Source organism: Mastomys coucha, unplaced genomic scaffold (genome assembly GCF_008632895.1).
Source record: "Mastomys coucha isolate ucsf_1 unplaced genomic scaffold, UCSF_Mcou_1 pScaffold20, whole genome shotgun sequence".
Lineage (NCBI taxonomy): Eukaryota > Metazoa > Chordata > Mammalia > Rodentia > Muridae > Mastomys > Mastomys coucha.
Window position 1 is genome coordinate 143,140,417 of NW_022196903.1, and position 19,119 is coordinate 143,159,535.

The window sequence follows — 19,119 nt, forward strand, 5'->3', positions numbered from 1 at the left end:
CTCTTTGCTTTTTGAAATCAGTAGTACATGAGTAATTTGCATTCTCTCCTTCTCCTCCCCACCTCCCTGTCTTTCTGGGGTCTTACTGTATAGACCAGGCTGGCCCAGAACTCACAGAGACCCACCTGCTTCTGCCTCCTGGGAGCTGTGATTAAAGGGGTGAGCTACCACACCCAGCTCTGGTTGTGCTTTCTTTACATGGACTAATGTATTTATCAAAACTAGTGATTGTCCACAATATTTTGCTGCCCTCTTAAGCAGTCTTCAGTAGATGTTTTGTACTTATGCATGTTCACAATCCCTACTTAAGCACCCAGAGAGATGTTTTATAATTAAGTTTGAAAGGTAGATCATAATCTATGACAGTTATGCAGCCTGTAGATAACACTAATATTTTCGGAGCAAGCAATGTGAGTTTTCTAGAGGAGAGAGGGCAGGGGAAGGAGGGAGAAATATAAATAAGTTTACTTTGGTTCCGATCTGGTTTTGCTGCTGAAAAATCAGTTATAAAAATAATCATTTTCAAAATTGTTTTAGACATGAGAATTGAAGATAAGAGATTATGGGCTTGTAAGAATTTCACAAAATTCTGTGTACACAATTACAGGTAAGACTTATAACTCTCTTTTGCAAAAGGTTATGGAAAATGATCAGATGTTATTTATCTCATTTGACCAAGCATAAAAAGGATGTTTTCCACTTAAAATTTTTTTGTGCCATTTCATCATTAAAAAGTTTTTAAAGATTTATTTTTATTATTTTAAAATTATGTGTATATGGAGGGCCAGACTGTGCACATGACTGCACAAGAGGGTGCTGGATCTCCCTGGAGCTGGAATTACAAGTACTTGTGAGCTGCCCTACATGGGTGCTGGGAATTGAATTGGTCCTCTGTAAGAGCAGTATATGTTCTCAACTGATGCTGGAGAAGCAGCCCAGAGGTGCTGGCAGAGGACCCAGACTTGATTCTTAGCACCTACATGGTGGCTTACAACCATTCATAACTCCAGAAGATTCAATGATCCCTTCCTTTTTCAACATAATATTTTTACTGATTATTTAGAATTTTTATATAATGTACCCAATTATATTCCCAGATTTCCCAGGCCTACCCCCACTCTTGTAACCTCCTCTAATCTAAAACAAAAGCAGAAAAAGGAAAAAGAAAAAGAAGAAAAAAAATCCAAGTCCAATTTAAGTTCCTCATATACTTACTAGAGCATGGTCAAACTTACAGTGGTCAGCCCCTTAAAGAAAACTGAGTCTCCCTCACTCCTATTCCCACCAGCAGCCAACTACTGCGAAGAGCTGCACTTCAGCAGTATCCCTATCACAACGGTTTCCTTCGATGACCTCTCCTTACAGCTAAGGGCACCAGACATGAGTATGGTACACAGATACACATGCAGGCAAAACATTCATTCACATAAAATAAATGGGAAATTAAGAAAAATTTAAATTACATTTATTTATGTAATTAATTTATGTAACTGAAGACAACATCACAGAGCTGGTACTGTTCTACTCCTATGTGGGTCCTGGGGACTGAATTCAGGCAAGCACCTTTATCTGCTGGGTTATCTCACTACCCCATTTTTCCATCTCTCCCTACCTGAACTGGATGAATGCTGGCACCACGATTCTACAGACTCCTTTGCAACCCAACCTTTCACCCTGTCTTTATTGAACATAATCATTTTAAAGAGATTACCTTTAATAATCTACAATACTATAGGAATGTAGGTTAGTAGTAAAGCATTTATTAATTTCTCTCCGCCAGGCATTGGTGGTGCACACCTTTAATCCCAGCACATGGGAGGCAGAGGCAGGTGGATTTCTGAGTTTGAGGCCAGCCTGGTCTACAGAGTGAGTTCCAGGACAGCCAGGACTACACAGAGAAACCCTGTCTTCAACCTCCCTCTCCCCCAAAAAAACACATATATATGGGTTGGGGATTTAGCTCAGTGGTAGAGCACTTGCCTAGCAAGCACAAGGCCCTGGGTTCAGTCCTTAGCTCTAAAAAAAAAAATTCTCTCTCCCTGTGTTTGTGTGAATGCATGTTATCTCCTAGATCACACAATGGCAGTGCTTGTTATTCTTCTGTGGTTAAGTCCTACAGAAAAGAATGGCTCAGATGTGAGTACCAGATCAATCTGTAGAAACATCAAGAGCTACCTTGTTCTAAGACATCAGTATCTGATTTTATATTTCTTTCCCCATCATATGCCAGATAATATGAAAGGCTAGCTAGGAGTTTTAAACAAATTATGTGCCAATTATCTATTAAATGCCTTTTGGCTCCAAATCCATTGTTATTACAATTGGTGGGCCTTGCCGGGTGGTGGCACATGCCATTAGTCCCAGCACTTGGGAGGCAGAGGCAGGTGGATTTTGGAGTTCAAGGCCAGCCTGGTCTACAGAGTGAGTACCAGGACAGCCAGGGCTACACAGAGAAACTCTGTCTCGAAAAACCAAAAACCAAACCAAACCAAAACAAAACAAAAAAACAATTGGTGGGCCTCTAACCATTTTGACAATGAATACAGTATTAACCTTTGCCAGCAGAGGGCAATGGAGACACACCACAGGGGGGTAGGTTTTTTGTTTGTTTTGTTTTGTTTTGTTTTTTGGTCCCAGAGTGCAATATGTCTTGCTATTGCTGTATGGGTATTTGAGGACATCTGGTGGCACCATGCCAAGAATGGACAGTCAAAGGATGATACCTCTTATGGTCCTCTAATACACTGTATATTCAGACCTCATACCACAGTGATATTCAACAAATCCTGTGGGTCTGTCCACCAGACACAGAAAACATGGGCCTTGTACTTTGTCTTCTGTTGGATCAGTGACTAAGGATCAGCTCTGGTCTCCAGGCAACATACTAACAAGTAACCTACTGGTCTTCTCCATATTTTATGAATAGAATTTCTTTAATGAGGTATTCACTACAGCTCTGGGTATGGACTCACACTTAAATGTTTGTGCTTCAATGAGTATCCTTCAGAGTTAATTTCTTTACTGCCTATTTTCTAATACAGTATAGTAATAATTCATATTACATTCCTCTGCCTAAATTACTTTATGGTTTCCGTCACCTAGCTGAATCTCAACTGAAAGGTAAAGGGATTTGAACAGTCAAACTAAATTCCTGTCAAGTTGGCTAGTTTATTTGTGGTTGGGGAAATATACAGTCTCCTGGAAAGCACACTTTCTCCAGGTAACAGTGGTTTGTAATGTGGGATATTTTTCTTGCTTTATTTATAAAAACACCATAGGAAGTAAAAATAAATTACACATTTTTCTCTCCTCCCCTGGACTTTAAGAGACAGGACTCATTTTCCTTCCACTTCTATTTCCCACTTGTAAATGCTCTATGGCCAATCTTTCAGTTTTGAATTCTCTACAAGACTGGTTGATATATCATACTTCTTAGTAATGAAATCAATTGGCAGAAAGACCATTTCTTTTAACTGGATCAAGAAATAAGATGCAGGGGCTTGTAATACAGTCATGGCAATGCTTGTCTAGGATGCACAAGGCCTCTCTCTGCATTCAATCACTAACACAAAAAAAAGAAATGAAAAAGAACCGGGCAGTTTAGAAGATCTCTAATACTACCATTAGAGATGTTACACTGATCCCTTTATTTTCTTTTCAGACAGCCTTGGCCTGAATTCACCTCTGGCATGCACATGTATTAACACATATACACATGCAAAAAATGCTAAAAGAAAAACTTCTTTTTCATTCCTTTTTTTTTCTTTTTTTTTTCTTTGTTTTGTTTTTTGAGACAGGGTTTCTCTGTGTAGCCCTGGCTGTCCTGGAACTCCCTCTGTAGACCAGGCTGGCCTCAAACTCAGAAGTCCACCTGCCTCTGCCTCCCAAGTACTGGGATTAAAGGCGTGCGCCACCACAGCCCAGCGGAAACCACTCTTATTCAAACCACTACAAGCATGCATATCCATCCATCCATCCATCCGTTCATCCATCCATTTGTTTGGTTTTTCAAGACAGGGTTTCTCTGTGTAGCCCTGGCTGTCCTGTAACTCATTCATGTTTTGTAGACCAGGCTGTCCCCAAACTGAAGATCCACCTGCCTCTGCTTCTTGAGTGCTGGAATTAAAAGCACATACCACATCCCTGGCCTCCATTTAGCATTTAAAGTAAAACATATTTTTTTTTTGTCCCCACTGATTCAAAGAGATGGAGATGTGATAGCAGTTATTCTTTTTTTCAAGAATTATCTATTTTATGCATGTGAATACACTGTAGCTGTTTTCAGATACACCAGGAGAGGGCATTGGAACCCATTACAGATAGTTGTGAGCCATCATGTGGTTGCTGGGAATTGAACTCAAGACCTCTGGAAGAGTAGCAAGTGCTCTTAATTGCTGAGCCATCTCTCCAGCCCCAACAGCAGTTATTTTAAGACAATGGCTCACTGCAGGGCACATGCAGCTTTTCATGATTTTAGTTTTGTTTGCTTTATTTCTCACCATTATCTTACAAGGCAGCCAAACTCCTGTTGCAGGTCATTCTGTGACTAAGACATCTTCTCAGGGTCATGAACTTCTGTATTATCTTCCTCTTTGCAGAAATGTCCCTCCATGTATGTGGCAAAACTTTTACCTTTAGAAGATCTCTAATACTACCACCAGAGATGTTTACACTGATCCTTTTCTTTATTTTCTTTTGAGACAGCCTTAGCCTTTATTCACTATATAGATCAGGCTGGCCTCAGACTCACAGAGATCTGCGTGCTTCCACCAACCTGCAAATGCTGGAATTAAATGCTCACACCACACAAAATTGACAACTCTATTTCTAATTTCAGAATCTTCAGCATGGGATACAAGATACACTATACTGTAATTGACTGATAAATGTATAGAAAACTTAAATATATTAATATCTAAGGCATGTAAAATGAAATATAATATGCTTGGCTCTGTTACCAATTAAAATATACTGTTAAAATTTTGCCTAGAATATCCACTAGGCTCCAATGGATGGCCCTAATTAAACTTGGCGAGTTACAACAAGACAAAAATACATGTACATGTGTAGCAGCTGCTGTTCTCTTGCTAATCGTGTTATCCCCCACCTAAAGACCTGTTTGCAATGTCCTGCACACAGGCTAAAGGAAGCCTGCCCCCAGCAGGATTTGATTGGCAATAAAGAATTGCCGTATAGCCAATGGCTGGGCAAAGGGAGACCGGGCGGAACCTTTAGAGCTGCGTGGGCTAACACTCAGGAGGAGGAAAGGGAGAATCGCCAAGACTGGGGAGAGACAGATGAACAGATTTAGAGCTGCAGAGGGGAGATCATCCGAAATGTAGGAGTAAAGTGGGAGTGGCCCCCGGAAGGGCTGCCCAGAAGTGTCTTGGGCAGCAAAGACCAATGGGTCACAGAAGGTAACAGGGCAGCAAAGTTAAAAGTAGATTTAAAAGATGTTGAGCCAGGAATACGGGAGGGAAGATTATGCTAGCCGGGCGAAGCTCAAAAGTATACAGACACTGAGCTAGTAAGGCATGTTAAAAATAAGCTAATGTGTGTGTCTTTCATTCACGGATTCAAAAATAGCTCCTAGGTGGGTGCGCGTGTGCGACCCGCTGGATGCCAAAGCAGTGTAGCAAAAACTCACCAGTACAAACATGGGACAGGGACTTTTGGAGAGGAAGGGGTTTGTTGGGGGTGTAAAGGGAGATAAGAGGGTGGAAAAATGAGAGTAACTAGAATGTATTATAGAGCCAATGAGATGAGTTCAGTGGTGTACATGTCTGATGACCTGAGTGTGATTCCCAGGACCTGTGAAGAGAGAGAACCGACTCCTCAAAATTGTCTTCTTACCTCTACACCTATACTGTGCCATATACATTTCCCCCAACAATAAACAAAAAAACCTTGAAATCTTAAAAAGAGTGTATTAGTACAAAATCATCAAAGAAAAAAGTTAACAAAATTAATATGCCTCAGCAGTGGAATACAGTTGCTCAAGGATCTGTCATTCTACTGCTCCCCCTCCTGGGAGACAGGAGGCTAAGATAGGAGAATAGTGGAATCTGAGGAACAGCAGTGCAAAGATCCTGTCTCAAACAAAATAGAAAGACAAGAGCTAACACTTCAAAGCTGTCTTCTGACCTCCACATGCACACCATGGCACACATGTGCCTACACCCACACAATAGAACAAAAACATTCACACACATTCAAACACTTTTCTCTCCCAGCCCCATCTCTTCTCAAAAGTCCTGAACACAACTTGAGCAGGTAAGATGTCCCAGTGGCTAAACATGAGTGACATGCAAATTTAATGACCTGAGTTTTATACTTGGAAAACTAGAAGAAAAAAATAAAAAGCTGAATGTGGTGGCACTCACCTCACCATATTTCTAGCACTGAGACATAGCTCAGTTGGTAGAATACCTGCCTAGCATACATGAAGGCACAGGTTCAATCCTTAACACCATATAAACTAGGCACAGATTCACATCAGTAACCTTAGCACTTTCGAGGTGCAGACAGAAAAATCAGAAATTCAAAATCACACTTGACTACATAGTAAGCTCAAGGCTGGCATCCGCTGGGTAAGATTGTCTTGTAAAGAAAAAAAATTTTTTTTAACAATAGAAATTGAACCTAGGGCCTCACATATGTTATGCAAGTACTTTATCACTGAGGTATAGTTCTAGCTCAGTTACCTGGCTGCTATTCTAGAGGACCTGAGTTCAAGTCCAGCACCCACATGGCAGCTAAATACTGACTATAACTCCAATTCCAGAGGATCTGATGCCCTCTTCTGGTCTCCATGGGCACTGGTGGTTGGTATTCAGACATATATATAGGCAAAAGAGTCATATACATAAACTAAAATAAATCTTTAAAAAAAAAATCAAGATATATTGTATACATGTATGAAATTATAAACAAAGAATAAGTTATAATAAAAAATAAATAATATAAAAAAGATGTTGATGAGTTTAAACAAGGGTCTTACACATAGCATTCTGGAAGGCAGATTAAAGATATTTTAATTAATATAATTTATATAAGTTAATGATTTTAGTTAAAATAATTTAGTTAAAAATAAAAGCACTTGCTAGGCCGTGGTGGCACATGCCTTTAATCCCAGCACTTGGGAGCCAAAGGCAGGTGGATTTCTGAGTTTGAGGCCAGCCTGGTCTACAGAGTGAGTTCCAGGACAGCCAGGGCTATACAGAGAAACCCTGTCTCAAAAAACCAAAAAAAAAAAAAAAGGGTCCAATCAATTTTTTTTTTGTTTATTTGTATGTTTTGTTTTGTTTTGGTCTCAGTTTGGAGAAATTTAAAGTGCTAAAAGTCAAGGCTATCAATAAGAAACATGAATTATGGGGCTGGAGAGACAGTTCAGTGGTTAAGAGCACTGGCTAGTCTACTACAACATCTGGGCTCTATTCCTTGTACCCACAAGGGAGCTTACATATTACTCCAGTTCCAAAGGATCTGACACCCTCTTCTGGCTTCTGTGAGTACTGCACACATGTGGTGCACATACATACATGCAAGAAAAACATACACATAAAATAAAAAATAATAAAAATAAATAACACAAACTACAACCTGTTTGAGCCATAATCAAGATTATGACTAGACAAAGGACTAGTGTCACTTGGCACAACCCCTGATAGGAAGCCTAACTCCTAATTCAAAGGTGCATATAACATGGTCAGGGGTAGAGAAAGAGGTCTCTAGAACAACTTCACAGAGCTGTCTCAAATACTAAGGCACCAAAATCAGTTAACATAGGCTATAACTAGGATGATAGTGTATTTAAATATTAGAGTTACGCTGGGTAGTGGTGGCACATATCTTTAATCCAGAGACAGAGGCAGGTGAATCTTTGAGTCAAGGCTAGCCTGACCTCACAGCTAGTTCCAGGACAGCTAGAGCTACACAGAGAAACCCTGTCTTGAAAAAACAAACTAACTTAGGGTTGATGGAATTATGGTACAAGTCTAAAGTGAATTAGAATATTTAAACAAGGAGCTGGAGAGATGGCTCAGTGGTTAAGAGCACTGACTGCTCTTCCGAAGGTCCTGAGTTCAAATCCCAGCAACCACATGGTGGCTCACAACCATCCATAATGAGATCTGACACCCTCTTTTGGAGTGTCTGAAGACAGCTACAGGGTACTTACATATAGTAAATAAATAAACCTTAAAAAAAAAAAAAAAAAAAGACCTGATCTTGGTAGACTCTCTAGTAGTTATAATAACTTTATTAAAAAAAGAGAATATTTAAACAAGGTTTCCATGTATATTTTATGGGAATGGTTCCTCTGTGTAGTATGTACTATTATAGGACAGAAGTTATGTAAATTCACTTTTCAAGCCATACAAATTAGACATGCTAAATGGGAATGAATGAGTCAGACTTCATAAGCAAACAGGATGACCCAGAAGCTGGAGTGCTGACACAAATCCTCAGTGCAACATCTTTGGAGACTATGTTAAATATCTGTACCTCCTGGTAACTTCTACAGGGCCACTGAACTACAGAATTTCCATTTGAGGAACAAATATGAGCTTGTAATTGGATACTAAGGCAAACAGATACCATGGTTGAAGTACATCAAATAAACTTGAACTCTTAAATACTCAGGTATCTTGTAAGGTCAGAAAAAATCTGCAGGGAAAGTTTCATAATGAAATGGAAATAGTTTATACTTGATCTCATTAGTGCTAGAATGCAAAGAGGTTTATATACTGCAGAGCATTTCTTTTCCTTTAGGACTGGCTAAAACTGTGTGAGAATCTGTCAGGTTCTATTATCACTTGGCCATGACACTTCTCAACAGGCCAAAAAAGAGCTGCTTTGTCTATGGGTGGCAGCTTCAAAGCAAAGGAACATGTCCTACTTAGAAGGTCACTATGACAATGAAGAAGCTAAAAACAAATCAGCTCAGCTGCCTGACAAGAATCACACAGTGTTTCTCCAGTAGTGATAAAAGAGCAGGTGCAATGGTAAGCATTCTTACATCTGAATCTCTACTAACTCATGACTTGGTCATACTGTCAGATAGACTGGGCAGTGGAAAATTAGACTATTAAAGGCATGCCTGCATAGGATAGTCCCATATATCTACCACAATTGGCTCAAATAAAAGTCTGCTTTACTGAATTAAAAAAATACCACAAAGAGAGCTAGACACGGTGACATATGCATGTAGTCCCAGCCCTTGGGAGGTAAAGAAACAAGAATTAGAGGAGTTCAAAGTTGTTCTCAGATACATAGTGAACGCAAGGCTAGCCACAACTACACGAGACCCTATCTCAAAAGAAGAAAATTTTAACAATACTAATATTATGTTTATTATAAAATAAGTCTAATAGTAGATGTACTTACTGGTAGAGTACTTGCCTAGCATGTTTAAGGCAACCCCCAACCCCTGCAAAAATCTAATAATAAAACAGTAGTCAAAACTGGTCAGATCCTACTGCTTTTTGGATCAAGGTCATGGAAATATAGTTGCTACAACCAAAGTATTAGGTTCATTTTTATAATTGACAAAACATGACCAACATGGCTAGCAACATGTAATAAAAAGACTTCCAACATTTTCAAGAAAACTCCAAGTAGCTTCTACATTCGAACAACTACATTCAGAAGAGTGCTGAAGTATGGCAGAGGAGCCCTGCAGGGCCACACAGGAACAGGAACAAGGGGTGGTGTAGGCAGCAGTAACTGCTTATTTCCTATATGAAGAAACAAAGGAGGTAAGCAAGCAAGGCCCAAAAGTGTTCTGGAGGTTTTAAATATTGAATCCATTTTTAGACGGTGGCATTTAGATTCCTGATCTTTTATATTTCCACTATTCTTTTGAAAAGAAGGCCATACTTCCAGCTTACACTGTCTGGCTTCATGCAACCTTCGAACATTCTTTTGACTTAAGGTACTTAGAAAGAGCCTTGACTTCCTGGGTGCATTCTCTGCTTAAAATGTATAGCTCTGGGGGTGGGGGGTGGGGGGTAAGAGCAAAAAAAAATGTATGGCTCATTTTCATTAAGAAAGACTGTGATATAATTATTTTCTAGATAATAGACTGAATCTGTCTAAATAAATTATGGACTAAATTACAAGTTAGCTTAATGAATACTTTCATCATTGAAATCCATCTATTTACCCCTCAAGAGACTGGGGTTTAGAGGTCTGGTAGGGTGAGAAATCGAGGGGTGGAGACATCCTCATGGAGGTAGTGGGGTGGGGAGGAGGTGGGCCAGGAAGGAGATAAAATCTGGAGTGTAAAATAAAAGATCAAATCAAATCAAATCAAATAAAAATAAATTTAAAAAAGAAATCTATCTACTTAGATTCACTTTGGATTTTTTTCAGTAATTTGGTTCTTAAAGCATCTTTAAACTTTACTGCATATATTTATCAAGTGTAAGAAATTAAGTAGTGAATATCCTTTGAACCCCTTACACAGAATCACAAAGGGCAAAAGGGCCCAGAGTATAAGTCATCTCAGTGGCTCTTTGATTTGGTTCACTTAAATGTCTTTCTCTGAGGGGAGAGACACCATCAATATAAAACTCACCACTGCATTTACACAAAGTTTTTATTTCATACTCTACAAATATTTAGTATGATGCCTTTATCATGTAGCTGAAGAATGAGTAAATAATTTAGTAATTTAAGTATTGAGACAGGTAAAGAAAGACTATGTGTAGATCCAGTACAGTTGCCAACATGGTTAAGTTATCTGGAGAAGAGAGACTGATATAAGCCCAGTTTTTGGAACTACCACATTACTTACTTGTGCTATGATTACTTAGCACACCTGTGCCTCAATTTCCCCCTGGATAAAAGAACATCAAAAACAGTCTAATAATTCCCTACAGGTCTTCTCATTTAACTTTCACAATTAATCATGGATGGGTGGTAAAGACAAACTTAGGGAGATGAGGGGCAACACTCCTGAAAATTCTCTCAATTACAGCAGTTATAGTTAATAAGGGACAGAATAGAAATTTGAAACTAAGGCTTTGTGACTTCTAAAATCCATTTTGGTTAAACATATTTAAAAAGACTATTTTCTTTTTTAAAAAAAATATTTATTTATTTTAATTGTTTTATTTATTTACACTTGAAATATTGCCCCCCTTCCCAGTCCACCCTCCAAGAGTTCTTCACGTCCTCCCCCTCCCCTTTGCCTCTGAGAGGGTGCTTCCCCCCACTCCCCACCTCTCCTACCAACCCACTCCCATCTCAGCCCCTCAGCCCCCTTCCTTGGGGCTAATTAGGAAAAAAGAAATGATTATTTTCTTCTATGTGTATGAGGGTTTTGCTTGTATGTATATCTGTGCTCCATGTGTGTGCCTAGTGACCTTGGAGATCAAAAGAGGATCCCAGATCTCCTGGAACTGGAGTTATGGGCAGTTGTGACCTGCAGTGTGCATGCTGACAACCAAAATCAGGTCTTCTGCAAGAAGAGCAAGAACCACTGATGCATTTCTCCATCCTGTTTAAACATTTATAATCCTAAAATCTGGACTGTGAAGTGGTCAAAATCTGACCCTGAGAGCTGACACCATACACTTCTCCAATCCTACCATCTCTCCAGGGAGAATAAAAATAAAGCAAGATGGGATTGCCAAGTTTTTCAGTGACAAGCAGGTGGTATACATGCAGGTAATGATGAGCACTAAGAAAATGAGAGCAAAGCAAACTAAAGAACTTAGGTAAGCCATTAGAGAACTCCCCCATAACAAAAAACAACATTGGAACACATTATCAAAAATCATTCTGTAGGATAAACTGAGAAACATCATGAAGGGCTGTCAACACACACACAAGATGGGGAAGTATAAATATAGCCTGCTTGGCTCAGTTTCACTTATAATTTAAAATAGAAAAATAAAAAAGAAAAGTGAGAAAAAAAAAAAGCTGACAGCAGCAGTAGAGACTGCCAGCCTAAATACAAACTAGTAAAACACTAATCCAAATGCCATAGTATTTTCCAAGTTTCAATAATGCACATGGCCTACAATTCAGTACCTATTATGACACAACATGTCTATTTCTACCCTTGATCTTAGCAATGATAACATGTCTATTTCTTAAGTAAACTCATATACAGATGGAAATAGGTACCATAGACTAGGCTCATTATCAAAAACATTAGTGAAACAAGATTTAACTTGTTCGTATCTTAAATAAATTAGTGTTGGGAATAGAAGATACAATAAAGATAGTGCCTTCTGGGATTGGAGGATAAAAACACAACTACCCTCTATATTAGTGGATCTCTTGCTAGGTCTGGGGCAGTCCTATCTGTTCTCTACCTGCACATCTCCTCTTTCTACTCACGACATGCTCCTACAAGCAGAGGTCCAAAGTTGTCTGTCTTTAGTTCCAGAGTAAACATTTCATTTATTCCTTTCAAATGCCACTTGAATTTTCATGTGACCCTTTATCAATTTGTAAAGAACAGAAAGTCCATTAGTCACTTAGAGTAAAAAGTCTCAATGTATCCAATAATGATTATATGTACTGGAAAAGGGTTGTTTTCATTAAAAAATAAATATACTCAAACTGGTCAACATAACATGTTTGATCCCTTGCTGTTTATCTCTGCAGCTGGTGACACTTCAGAGAAACAAACTACAACTTTCCATCTCATCCAAGCCTACCCTTTTTATGCAAACCAGAAGAGACTTCCTATCAGTATTTGACTCTCTACTGAAACAAAGTAGTTCAGGGCAAAAGTACTTGTTTTCAGAAAAGAAAGTGCAAAGAACACCTACCTTGTGAGTAGAGAAGGATCTGCATCTCTAAAAGAACACAGGTGAACACTTGCACTAGGTTCTCTAATCCCAGGAGCTCACAGGCTTCACGAAGAGGGTAGTCAGAAAGAGGGAGTTCATTGGGCCCAGGCCTCTGGCAGATGACAGGTTCATAAACACCATAAAATTTCAGTGACCTCCCAGGAGGAGGAAGGGGCACCTCGTAGAGAATATTGTGGATGTAGCTCTCAAGCGGCAAGGGTGGTGGCTGCTGTGAGGTAACTGCCTTGTAAAGTTGGAGGAGGAATTTCTTGCAGGCTTGCATGAAAGGCAGAGGTGTGATCAAGCAGATACTTTTTGAAACATACAAAGTGTCTCTGTTGATGTCATAAGAGTTGTATCGCTGGAGTTTCAAAAGAGAGGTTGCATCTCCCTCATCAATACTACTTGCCAGTGAGTCCATACTGCAAGAAGATGAAGCATACACACTGCTGTACTGCTCAGCGTTATGCATCTGGTACAGTGTCTGCATGGCTGTACAGATTTGCTTACTTGTAACTTCTTCATAAAAAGTGAGAACAAAACCATAGGTGCGAGAACCATCTTCCCTGGTAATTATAAATGAGTGGAACTGAGGCTCTTTATTGTCAGCTTGTGTTCTGAAAGACAGCCCTTTGGGCATGCACAGCTGTGGAGAAATGGGGAGGGGAAGCATCAGAACGCAGTACATGCATAACTAAGGAAGGGGTGAAGGGGGGAAGGATTTTCTTTTTAGGAGGATTCAAAGGACAAGTTTTACCAAGACTTAACTTTAACGATAGTATTTTTTTTTTAAAGTTATGTATTTTATTTGTAAAAATACACTAGCTGTCTTCAGACACACCAGAAGAGGGCATCAGATCCTGTTACAGATGGTTGTGAGCCGCCATGTGGTTGCTGGGAATTGAACTCAGGACCTCTGCAAGAGCAGTCAGTGCTCTTACCCACTGAGCCATCTCTCCAGCCCAATAACAGTCTTAAATTAGAAATATAATGTAAGCACTTCACTTTCTTGTAGATAAACATTCTCAAAAGAAATAGATGTGGGGCCAATTTGGCTCAGCAGGTTAAGGTGCTTGCCTCCAACTTTAAGTCTCACAACCTTCGTTAAGTCCTGGGACCCACATAGTAAAAAGAGAACTGACTCCTACAAGCTGTGCTCTCACTTCCATACCCATGCACACACACAAACAACAAATGTAATAAAAATTTAAAAATAGATGTATCACATAAATGGAAAAACTGTTCACGGCATGGGTATTATACAAAAGGTTTTATATAGAAGACAAGAGCCAGAGAGATAACTCAGTAGGTAAATTTGGTTGCTGTCAAACCTGAGTTCTATCACCAGAACCCACATGATGTAGGGAGGAAACTCTACTGCAGGCTGTTTTCTGATTTCCAAACACAGTGATATGCGCATGAAAGACAGACGCACACACTCAAAACTCCATACTAAACACATGTAAAGTATTTTTTAAAAGAATGAGATCTTTAATTTGGACTTAGTAACCCAGTTTAAAAAAAAAAAAAAGCCCTAACCTTGAAAAAGCATGAAGACAGTATGCTAAGATATTTTACAGATATTTCTTTGAGACAGTAGATATCACTGGCTGGTATGAACTCTCTATGTAGAACAGGAGGGCCTGGAACTCAGATCTAACTACCTCTGCCTCCAGAGTACTGGGATTAATGATGTGTGCCACCAGCAGAGCAGTCCCTGCGGGTGTGGGTGCACCAGCCTGAGGAAAGATTCTAGGAGAGCTCACCTCACCACTTGTCTGCCTTGAGATGGCATGGGTATGGAGGCAATGCCCTCCCCTCACCACCTGCAGCAGTTGGGAGAGCCGTCCCTGTCCTCACCAACTGCAGGCCAAGCAGACCAATGCTGGAGAGCTAGCTTGGGGGTGCAGATAAGGGAGAGCTGGCACACTGACTAGCTCAGCTACTATCCAGCCCCAGATCTAGGGCTCTGAGTTAGCCCACCCCAAAATCTATATTATCTGTGAACAGTTGGGATGCATGGAAGGGCCAGTCCTGCTGATCCAAAGCTGAAGTATCTCTGTGATGTAACAACAGGATACCCAGGAGTAGTCCCAGTGAGGATCCAGTATTAATGGTGTCACAGAAGCCAGAGATCTTTAACTAGTCCAATGACTTGTTGCAATGAACATTTGCAAGTGAAGATGTGTAGACAGAGGAATATACTGTGGGCCACTTTGTGACATACTACAGCTTCCACAATGAGATGTTTTCTAGACATTTTTGTTTTTGTTATTTGGGGAATGGGAGCTGCAAGGATGAAGGGTAGATATGAGGAAGATGAGTTGGACTTGGGTGCATAATGTGAAACTCACAAAAATTAATAAAAAGTGTATGCCACCATGCCAACCTTAAGTACTCTTTTTATAGTAATTATGACAGTGTTTCAGGGAAAACAGGGGAAGGTTCTTTTGATTGGTAAAGAAGAAGTTAACAAAAATAAAACAACAGTTATCCTATGCAGAACAGAAAGATGGAAAATTAAGAAGACATGAAAAGAGAAAAAGTTCTCACATTCCAGAGTCTGGTTGGAGTTTCTGTCCTGTGAAAATCAAGAATTCTAGCATATGCGGTTAGAGAGATGGCTCAGCGTTTAGAAGCAATGGGTTGCTCTTCTAGAGTACTATTACCCACATGATAGCTCACAACCATCACTGGTTCCAGGTGATTCACTGGTACCAGGTATGAATGTGGTGCACAGACATAAATGCAGGCAAAACACCCATATAAAATAAAATAATTTTAAAAATTATCTTTCTCTGCAGCACTTGTGATCTAGGGTGCTTTTGCTTTGTCAAGCTGCATTGCTACTCAATCCTATCACTTTATGATCTCATTCTTTTTTTTTTGTTTGTTTTTTTTTTTTGTTTTTTTGAGACAGGGTTTCTCTGTATAGTTCTGGCTGTCCTAGAACTCACTCTGCTGGTCTTGAACTCAGAAATCCGCCTGCTTCTGTCTCCCAAGTGCTGGGATTAAAGGCGTGCGCCACCACCGCCCGGCTATGATCTTATTTTTAAGTTCCTTGGCAACCCTTTGAGATATTTCAGGACACCAAACAAATGTACATACATTTGGCTTTGTTTATTTTTTGTTTGTTTATTTTTTAAGACAGAATACCACTATGCAGCTCTCACTGTCCTAAGAACTTTCTATGTAGGCCACGCTGGCCTTAAACTTGCATGATCTGCCTGGCTCTGCTTCTGAGTGCTTGAATTAAAGGGGTACACCACCACACCTAGAAATGTGTGTCTATTTTAAAGATACTTAAAATTCTCCCTTGAAAAGTCTATGGGCATTCTTGGGTTTATTTTACTCTTTCCCTGAGCATTTCTATGTTAAAATTTTCTTAATATATACCAAGTTCATACAAGCCAATCATGAAACTTTTCTAAGGACAAAGTCAAGGATTTTAGGTTTGTGTGAGTGAAAAGTTGTATGCTAGGCTGGTGAGATGGCTCAGTGGGTAAGAGCACTGACTGCTCTTCCAAAGGTTCTGAGTTCAAATCCCAACAATCACGTGGTGGCTCACAACCACCTGTAAAGAGATCTGATGCCTCTTCTGGTGCATCTGAAAACAGCTACAGTGTACTTATTTATAATAATAAATAAATCATTGGGGTAAGGCCTACCAGAGCAAGCAGGGTTGACCAGAGCAAGTGGAGGTCCTAAAAGTCAATTCCAACAACCAGATGAAGGCTCACAACAGCTATCATATACATAAATCTTTAAAAAAAAAAAAAGTTGTATGCTGGGCAGTGGTGGCATACACCTTTAATCCAAAGCACTTGGGAGGCAGAGGCAGGTAGATTTCGGAGTTTGAGGCCAGCCTGGTCTACAGAGTGAGTTCCAGCCAGGGCTACACAGAGAAACCCTGTCTCGGAAAACCAAACCAAAACAAACCAAACATCTGACATGGGCTCATTCTGAATTTGGACAGGTTTGGGCTTCTTGTTCTTCTGGCTGCTATATGGAAAGAAATAGCAGGAAAATCAAATGATAAACTATGAGGACAGAGTCACTGGGTGAAGAAGACAACTCTAGTAGACATCAGAACATGCATTACTGACATGACATTTGCTCCCAAGCATATGGGTCTGATGTAGCAACCTGTTCAGCAGATGGTATAATAAGAAAATGTGAGGCACCAGATGTTATGAATCTCAGCCAGTGGTCTCTGTAGAATGAGATCTCATGTAAGTTGAGCTGTAGCAGTATTTCTTGGAATACTTCCAACTCCATGATAGCTATGACGGGTGATAACAATAGTCCAAATGCAACAGCCAAGGTTCAGAGTTTCTATTACAATAAAAGCACCATGAAATGTGCAAAGCTGAAACTCTTATGACAGTCTTTGACCATGTTCATGATAGTACACTTGCTCCAAATTTGGGAAGATCTTTCCACATTCTCCTAACAGCAACCAAACATGTAAGAATTTTCAGATTAAAACTTGTGAGGAGAGCCAGGCAGTGGTGGCACATGCCTTTAATCCCAGCACTTGGGAGGCAGAGGCAGGCGGATTTCTGAGTTCGAGGCCAGCCTGGTCTACTGAGTGAGTTCCAGGACAGCCAGGGCTACATAGAGAAACCCTGTCTCGAAAAACAAAACAAAACAAACAAACAAACAAACAAAAAACTTGTGAGGAGAGAACTTGTTTCTTCTGGTGGTCCAACAAAATTTGAAATTCATACTGTGGTTCAGTTTGATAATCATACTTCTCAGTTCTGGCAGTTAAGTCAGATCTTAACAGAAACAATGCTAGCATCTTCAGGAGATGACAGCTGTGTAAGGTTGTGGAAAGCTAATTACATGGCCAATTAGAAGTGTACTGGTATTCTAGAAGGTGACAGGAGCCCAGCAAATGGGAGTTCTCATTTGAGAAACTCAAATCCTTCACTAAGCTCAAATATTCATCAAAGCTTTAAAACTCATTAAACAGATCTGCTGGCTGAAAGCACAGCTGAGTACAAGCTGGAGTAACTCATATTTTACTGCTTGTTGCATGGATACAGGAATGGGAAGCAAACTCTTTTTCCCCTTCCCCAGCACCATTTATCTCTCCCAAGATACATTAGCAGCCTGCTCACTAATAAAAATACAGCGTATGTAATTTTTTGCACCAGCTGATTGACACTATAAATGGAGAGGCTTTTTGTTGGGGCATCACCAAAACAATTGTTTGTAAATGGTCTTGAATCCTGGGTTAAAAACTAAAAAGATTCTAAGTATTGTCATAAATATTTGGGAGGAGAAAAAAATTTATTTTGCCTTGGCTGAGTGAGTTTATTAGGCATGTAGCAAGCAAAGAGAAGAGATGACAAGTACAGCCGGATAAAAAATATGGAGTGCTTCATGAATCTGCATGTCATCCTTGCACAGGAGCCATGCTAATCTCTGTACTGTTCCAATTTTAGTATATGTGCTGCTGAAAAGAGTACGAAGGAAAATAATTTTATTCCTTTATAAAATATAGGCACAGTCTTCCATTTTCTAAAACAATAAGCCAAAATGATAGGTTTTTATTTTAATCTGAAATTAATGTTTTTCATAGATTAAAAAAAAAAAACTACCTGACTTGAAGCTGTCATGTTGCAGGGAAGACTAAATTGAAGAGACAGGACAGTATCACCAGTCCTAGCCACGAGCTTAGCCTAGGGGACAGACTCCACCCACGAGCACCGGTTTTGTCATATGCGTAACCTAGGAGACAGACCTGTGAGTACCAGTCTATGAACCAGTCCTATGGTAAATAGAGTAGAACATGCCAAACCTGCCCAGATTGCAGATTCCTATACTAACTATCTTGCTTACTTACTATTTTTAAAACACAGTCATATGTAGCCAGGCTTTGGACATGTGTCCAAAGATGGTCTTGATTTACTAATCCTCCTGTTTATGCCTCCCTAAGTGTTACAATTAAAGGCCTGTGCTGCTATACTGTTGCGTGAAATATTTAAAAAGCAATCCATGCTACTGCCAGCATGGTACCAATGGACAGGCCGGCCTGTTCTCAGCCCAGCAGACAGGCATTACGCCTGGCTCTTTTTTTTTTTTTTTTTTTTAAATAAAAGGATTTGTTTTTATTTGATGTGCAAGAGTGTTTTGTTGTATATATGTATGCATACCATGTGCCTGCCTGGTGCCCAAGAGAGTCTAAAGAGTGCCAGATCCCCTGAAACAGGAGTTACAGTTGTTAGCTGTCATGGGCTCACTGGAAACTAAGCCTGGATCTTTTACAAGAACAGCAACTGCTCTTTTTTTTTTTTTTTTT

At 39.8% G+C, this 19,119-nt stretch overlaps 1 protein-coding gene, 1 non-coding gene and 1 pseudogene across 9 annotated transcripts in view; 1 reads left to right on the forward strand and 2 right to left on the reverse strand.

Annotated features, from left to right (window-relative positions):
• Dennd5b (DENN domain containing 5B) overlaps window positions 1–19,119 on the reverse strand; it is a 152,393-nt gene that overhangs the window by 76,443 nt on the left and 56,831 nt on the right. For 7 of the 8 annotated variants that reach the window (XM_031383976.1, XM_031383984.1, XM_031383977.1 and 4 more), the window contains one exon: window positions 12,789–13,455. In XM_031383976.1, coding sequence (XP_031239836.1) covers window positions 12,789–13,455 — 667 coding nt within the window. Of the gene's footprint in view, window positions 1–12,788; window positions 13,456–18,418; window positions 18,673–19,119 lie in introns of those variants that run through there. The other variant, XM_031383983.1, reaches the window with a different exon arrangement.
• Window positions 16,762–17,812, forward strand: LOC116099837 (annotated as a pseudogene).
• Window positions 18,183–18,286, reverse strand: LOC116100094. The gene has a single exon (XR_004122459.1). It is a non-coding gene; the product is annotated as a U6 spliceosomal RNA (small nuclear RNA).